The sequence below is a fragment of the Conger conger genome, chromosome 18 (assembly GCF_963514075.1).
Source record: "Conger conger chromosome 18, fConCon1.1, whole genome shotgun sequence".
Taxonomy (NCBI): domain Eukaryota; kingdom Metazoa; phylum Chordata; class Actinopteri; order Anguilliformes; family Congridae; genus Conger; species Conger conger.
This window is the reverse complement of record NC_083777.1, coordinates 6,650,001-6,657,500: the sequence shown is the minus strand read 5'-3', so window position 1 is coordinate 6,657,500 and position 7,500 is coordinate 6,650,001. Positions and strand designations below refer to the sequence as shown.

Below are 7,500 nucleotides of genomic sequence, written 5' to 3'. Positions count from 1 at the left end.
CACGTTAATAGAACCGCAGATGGAGAACGGGAATAGCCAATTTCGCTGACCTGAGTGGCGTTCTTATTTAACATTAATTTCAAGTAAAAACAAATGCCAGACTGTGAATCTATATTTAGCTATCCTAAGAGGGGAGATGAATGGGTTTGCTAAAAAGTCAGAAATGTAAGTGAAATGTAACTAAAGCTGCGGACTTTTGTGGGGGTGGGGGTGGGGGTGGCTGTGTAATGGTGGGGCGGAGTGGGGTCCAGATGTGACATCACCAGCAGGTAACGGCCAGGTTGGGTGACATTGGCTCAGGCGGTAAGAGCAGTCATCTGGCAGTCGGAGGGTTGCCGGTTTGATCTCGCCCTGGGCGTGTCAAAGTGTCCCTGAGCAAGACACCTAACCCCCAAATGCTCCTGACTGGTCGGTGCCTTGCATGGCAGCCAATCGGCGTTGGCGTGTGAGTGCGTGTATGAATGGGTGAATGAGAGCCATCAATTGTACAAGCACTTTGGATAAAGGCGCTATATAAACGCCAACCATTTACTCCAGACTCTAATCTGACTATACTGAGGCTCAACTGAAAACAATACCAACTCATTAAAGTCACGATGCCTATGAAGAGCAATTGAAAGGGCGCACACACCCTAAAAAAATGTAATAAAGGAATAAATATGGTACAATATGAAACAAAAAGAGTAAAAGTTGGGTTAGGGCTGGTGAAGTTAGCGAAAGAATGTAAATGAGTGTCAGGCCTTTGAAAGCCGCGGGCAGGCGCAGGCCAGAGAACGAGGGATGAAAAGAGGGGAAAACTGGGAGTTAAAACAAACGGGGGAAGAAAAAAAAAAAAAAAGCCCAATTGTGTCTCGGGCAGCGACTGAAACCTGGTCTGTCGAGAGGGAGGGGGAGGAAGCTAATGAGCCTGCGAGAGTGGCCATTATGCGCGGGGAGAAGGAAGTGGTCCGCGGTATTAAAGGACTAATTCCATAAGCCCACTGTTTCCTGCTGAGCGTCTGATGCCGCTTCTCTTTAGACAACATGTGTGCCGCCTGCCGCAGCCAAAAAGAGCCCCTTTGTTTTGCCTCGCTTTGTTCTGGCAAAGCGGCGCTCTTCAAGTTTGTGGGAAGGCAGGTAAATAAAGGGGCCGGTCCAGATGGTGCGGCAGATGTGGGAGCAGCGGCAGAGCGGGCAGACAGTGGGCAGCGCTGCCCGGCTCCCGCGCTTAAACGCTAACTAATATGTAATGCCGGGTCTCCGGAGCGCCGAGCATCTGCTCCCTTCGGCCGGCCAAAGGTTACAGGTGTTCCTGATGTCGGCGTGGGCGTGGGCGGGGGCGGGGGTGTGGGGGGCTGGGGGGCTGGGGGGCTGTGGGGCGGTGTGGGGGGCTGTGGGGCGGTGTGGGGGGCTGTGAGGGGTGTGGGGCGGTGTGGGGGGCTGTGGGGCGGTGTGGGGGGCTGTGGGGCGGTGTGTGGGGGGCTGTGGGGCGGTGTGGGGGGTGTGGGGGGCTGTGGGGGGCTGTGGGGCGGTGTGGGGGGCTGGCGGAGCGCGGACTCCCACCGCTCTGCTCGTGCTGAGCCTCGGCCTGCAGCAGCCTGCGCGTCAGCTCCTGCTCACGCCGCTGGGCCTGGAAGGTCGACGCGTCCGCTTCCTCACCGCGAGCGCGCTCCAACGCCTCCTTCTCCTGCCTGAGAGAGAGAGAGAGAGGGAGAGAGAGAGAGAGGGGGAGAGAGAGAGGGAGAGAGAGAGAGAGGGGGAGAGAGAGAGAGAGAGAGAGGGAGGGAGAGAGGGGGAGAGAGAGATCTTCTGTTTCTGTGTGTACGCTTCGGTGATGTTTACAGTACCGGAAACAAAAGAGAGCACTCCTGTTCTGTTTCTGTGCGTATGCTCCAGCAATGTTTACAGTACCGGTAAACGAGAGAACGAGAGAGAGAGAGAGAGATAGAGAGAGATAGAGAGAGAGAATATACATTACCGCGTCACAGACAGATTCAAAGTCAAACAGGATATTGCAAGTCCCATTTGTGAACCATGTATATTTTTTTTTCTCTCAAACTTGACACAGATCCGTCTGAAAAAGAAGTTACGAGCTGAGAAAAAAAATACAATTGTGTATTTAATGTTTTTGTGTGCATATTAAATACGTTTGGCAGAAAGCTAATACAAGAAGGTTGGCACAGTGTTGTATGGTGTCAGAAGCCAGGTCCTTTTTTTGTGAAATCCGGATCGTAGATTAAAGAGAGTTAAAGTATTTTAATGCATGACCTTTTCTCAGAATTTCAGCTAGATCACCATTTTCACTTTCTGATAGCTAGTTGCATTGGCTGGATTTATGCTGTTGTTCACCTTGGAGTAATCAGCAGCAATAATAATAATAATAATAATAATAATAATAATAACAAGTACAAGTTATTTATCATTCACATTTCTGAATACTCAAGATCACCTTACATGGTCTTAAAAGAGGCATGAAATTGGCACCTATCTTGCTACATTATTATAATACTAATAGTATCTGTCATATTGAACAGGAAGAGTCATGGGGGCCTGTGTTATTTTGAAACAAACAAAAAACAGCCAGAAGAGTTCTGGAACAAAGTTTTATGGACAAAAATGAATCTTTACCAAAGCGAAGGAAAGCTGTATGGAGTATGGAGAAAGGAAGGCAGAGCCCAGGACCCAAAGCATACTGCCCTACCAGTCAAACATGGAGGAGGTAGTAGCATGGATTGGGCGTGTATGACTGCTTCTGGAACAGGCTAGCAGAGCCTGGAAAGGCATTTCCAAAGACGATAACAAACATTGTGCGATGTCAATGAGTCACAGCCACTGCACTATTCACAATTCAAAGTATTAGTCTGTATTAGGCGGATTTACTTTCGAGTTAATCTGATAACTCCTTTCGCGCAGATCGGGGGATTCAACACAAAAACATCCCTTTTTCTGTAAAATGGCGATATTTATACACATTTAAATACCCAAAAATTGAAGCTGATTTATTGTTTGATCTCAAATCCAAATGTCTTAGGTATATAGCAAAAATAACTCATTTCACAACATATGTTGGAGGGCACGATAGATCATTTTAATATCATTGTGCCTTGCACTAAAATACTAAAACAACAAATTTGACTCAACCTTTAGCATACTTTTGGAGGTCACTGTAAATATCATACCTCATTTTCACATCACTGTGCCTTGCACTAAACGCCCTCAAAAGAAAGATATAAGCAGTCAAATAAAAAATTTGGCTTGCCATCTCATTAAGCTTGGTCTGTCAATAACTGAAAATAGTCTTTGACGTCAAAGCAGCAAAAGGCCAAATTAATGAGATTTTGCATGAACGTTCAAAATGGACCTCTGGCACCTCAATCACCATCAACTTCAACTGGAATCTGTGTTATTTTTAAGAAAGTCTTACTATTTGTCGATGGACCTGTTTTTTAGAAGTGATATGGTTTTATCATAAATATCTTTTGTGCCTAACAAAACCCCCTAGCCAATGCAGATATTCAGCGTATAACAGGGATTCCATATCACTCTCATATTACACAATGAATCATACGACATCTACACCACTTAAAGATTGCACATTGTACCGGAGTAAAAACTTGCAAAAACGAAAATAAAAATGGGGGAATTGGTTGCGTCTCGTTCTCCACATTTCTGCATTAATTTCGTACTCGTGTGTAAATTCAGCACTGAAAGGAACGGCGAGTCCGTCCGCGGCAGTGGCCAGAAACATCGCTGTGAAGGGGGAAGGGGGGGGGGGGGAGAGTTGCTCACTCCGCTAATTAACTCCACAAACTTTTTTCTCGCGCCGGAAGTCTGGAGAGCGGTTCCAAAATGACCGTCTCTCCAGACCTAGCGTCGTCTGGTGTGTGAAAGCAGGGTGTTTGCTGTGCCTGGGCCCCCAGGAGAGAGAGCTGCCCCCCCGCTGCGCTTGAACAGCGGCCTGAAACACCCTCCACACCACCGCCCAGCAGGCTCTCACAGAGCCCCCTCACAGCCTCTCCTCCAGGGGGGCCGGAGCCTGCCGCTGCGCCTTCCCCACCAACCAATTAGTACCAGACGGACGGCCAGGGCCTCAGACGCGCGGCCAGAGAGCCGGGCCCCGGGGACCCTCCCCTGACTGAGGCTCGGACCGTCCGCACACCGCGCGTCTTTACTGTGTTTTTATTCTCATCACCGGGAGCGGTCTGCAGCAACACAGCCGCTTCAAATGATGGATGTGCTCTATTTCCATGTGTTTAAAATAATAATAATAATAATAAAATTACAAAAAGACTTACAGTAAGACTTAATGTGATGTGCAGGAGGTATAGAACTAAAAAAAAAAGGACACTCGTTTCTAGCATCTTTTACACGCAGTAGAAAAGACCACAGAACTCCATGTTGAGTGAATAAACCAATACGGCAGTTAGGCACTCCTACATGGAGACGTGGTTAACCAGGCTCAGGTGAGACGTGTGCTTCCCTGTTCTGCTGCCGGCTCTCTCTCCCCGTCACCCTGCATCTCTCTCTCCCCGTCACCCTGCATCTCTCTCTCCCCGTCACCCTGCATCTCTCTCTCCCCGTCACCCTGCATCTCTCTCTCCCCGTCATCCTGCATCTCTCTCTCCCCGTCACCCTGCATCTCTCTCTCCCCGTCACCCTGCATCTCTCTCTCCCCGTCACCCTGCATCTCTCTCTCCCCGTCACCCTGCATCTCTCTCTCCCCGTCACCCTGCATCTCTCTCTCCCCGTCACCCTGCATCTCTCCCAGGTGTCTGCACAGGCCTCGATCCACACAGAGACAGCCGTGAGTGACGCGAAACACAAGTGTAAGGAAAGGACTGAACGCCATGTTCTGAAGGTCCGTGCGTTACAGCCCGGAGGCGTGGGGTCAGACCCTGGCACTGCGAACACTAAAGACACGCTTCAGATGAGTGCCCTCAGCCTCTGGAGCAGGGACGCCTCCGCTGGGTTGAAAGAGCGGGGCTCCTGGTGGGGGACTGTGGTGGCGAGGTGTGTGAAGTCATTACCATTTCTAACACTCTTTCACTGACATTCACAACAGCCAAGAAGGCAGCGCACCTGTTCCATGCAGTGCAGCACTTACAGGTTCACATGTTACAGCTTGACATGTTAAGAAACCATTTACTTCCATATTTCAACCGGCGATTGCGTTTTAATAAATAGACCTCAGAGCCCACACTGTCCAACATATCCATCCATTTTACTTCAAATTCATTCTTGTATAGAATAAAAATGCACACATTGTTACGTATGCTTATTATGGTTGCGAAATGTAGCTCGATTCTTTTTAATGAGCCTGAAATCAAAATCTTTTGCAGTTTTTACACTAATACAGTAATTCTGTTGTTGTTGTAAAACTGTTCCCATCAAGCATTTCACTGTTATCTCACTGACATCATCGGCAATGACAAACAAAGACAAGGCTGCTTGTGCCATCTCTCAAGATAGGAGCTCTGTACTAACTTGCCGACTTGCTCGACTGATGCCTACACGTGCACACAATAGATGCTGAAATTGTAAAGATAACAGCAAAGTTGCAGCAAGCGTAAACGGTGACGCACGTGTGCTTTTCATATTAAAAAATCAGTTCCTCTACACATCATCCACAGTAACTTCTCTAACATTGAGGAGCCAACAAAAAGCAGGACTTTTTACACACACATCGTGCTCCGGGTGCCTGCACTTCTGTTTGCAGAGTTAAAAAAAAAAAAAAAAAAAAAGGTATAATTTTTTTTGGACAAAACTACGGCCCTCTTCCAGGCGAGCGAGTCTTCGCCTCCAGTTGGAGGGCTGGATGGCCGAAGCCTGGTCTTCAGCAGGCCAGCATGTGATGAAGGTTAAGGGGGGTCAGGCAGCCTGGCAGAGGGCCGGTAATGTGCTGGTGCAGAATGGGGGCTGGTGGCTGGATGCTGCAGCAGTGGTGGAGTGCTGCCTAAGTGGGTACTATTCAATCTGCTGCCTATTTGATTTAGGGCAGAGCCGACCACTCGAGCGCGGAGTTTGCAGTACCCCGCAGTGCACCATGGTCTACGGCCAAAAATGACCAAATGCTACAGTAGCCCAAACGAGTGCAAAGAGAAGTGAGATGACTGGCCTCCGCGTTCCCCCCGGCCTGTCACTCATATAACCGCACGGACCTGTTCCAGGGAATCTCAGCCCTTTTCGCAGGAAAAACTTTCACGACACTTTGAAATTACTGTACGAAAGAGAAGTGTTCTCTGTGAACCGAAGGCCGTTAGCTGCCTGGAGCGCGTAGCCGTAATAGAGCAACATTTTAATGGAATATACGGCACCGGGTTTTGATAAAGGCAAAAAGTGCATCGTAGTTCGGATTAAATCAGTTGTAACATTTTAGCCTGAAAGCTTCCTGTATAGACAGCTACACCGCGATAAAAACAGTGGAGTGCGTGGAGCATTAGCCTGTAAACAGGACCTCGAACAGGAGAGGAGAAAAGCCGAACCCTTGGACACAAAACCTTTCATCTACGCTTTCACAAGCACACGTCGCTGTGAAAATATCGTTTTACTGGCAGACCAGCCTGAGACCTAAACCTGCAAGTAGTGTGCATTGTCACGGTCAAGTTAATATCACAAAATGAAAAGTAATAAGATAATAATAAGGAAACTGAGGCAGACTGAGAAAGCAAACAGAAGAAAATAAAATCCCCTGAACAAACATTGAAGAATATATGCCGTCTTCGTTAGGGAAATGAAAAACTGAAAAAAATGGCTCCATACTGCACACTGTAATGCAAGACATAAATATATATAAATATTGCGAACAAAGAAATGATTCCTGAAAATAAGCACTCTAGTTTCCGAAGACTAATTTGCGAAAAACAGGTTCCCTGATTTTTTTCACCAGTTAACAGTTCTTTAGAAAACTCCCAATTAGACCTAATAGACCTAAAAATAAAAAAAATGAAGATGCATAAATATTCACCACCTGATTGATACAGCATACAGAATAATGTTAAATCCACTTTACAGTTTCAGACTTTACAATCTGTGTATAAATCTCAGTGGTAATCATTTTATACCTCAACTTATGTATATATGCATGCATGTATTTATGCACATGTGTGTACTGTATGGGTGTGCATGTTTGTGTGTGTACTGGATGGGTGTGTAAATATGCATGTAATGTATGTATGTATGTATGTGTGTGTGTGTGTGTGCATACAAGTGTGTGTAGAATACTGTATGTGTGTATGTGTGAGTGTGTGTGTTGAATAGTGTGTATCTGTGTCTGTGTGTGTGTGTGTGTAGACTAGTGTATGTGTGTGTGCAGAATAGTGTGTGTGTGAGTGTGTATGTAGAATAGTGTGAGTGTGTTTGTATGTGTGTATGTCTGTGTGAGTGAGTGTGTGTATGTGTCTGTGTGTACGTAGAATAGTGTGAGTGTTTGTGTGTGTGTGTGTGTCTGTGTAGAATAGTGTATGTGTGTGTGTGTGTGTGTGTGTGTGTGTGTGTGTGAGGGTGTGGGTTTGTGTGAGTGTG

General features: G+C 47.0%; 1 protein-coding gene across 3 annotated transcripts in view; it reads right to left on the bottom strand.

Annotated features, from left to right (window-relative positions):
- The window catches only part of sdccag8 (SHH signaling and ciliogenesis regulator sdccag8), a 59,984-nt gene that overhangs the window by 22,614 nt on the left and 29,870 nt on the right, over positions 1–7,500 (bottom strand). For all 3 annotated transcript variants that reach the window (XM_061228878.1, XM_061228879.1, XM_061228880.1), the window contains one exon: positions 1,543–1,670. In XM_061228878.1, the coding sequence (XP_061084862.1) occupies positions 1,543–1,670 (128 nt within the window). The remainder of the gene's footprint in view (positions 1–1,542; positions 1,671–7,500) is intronic.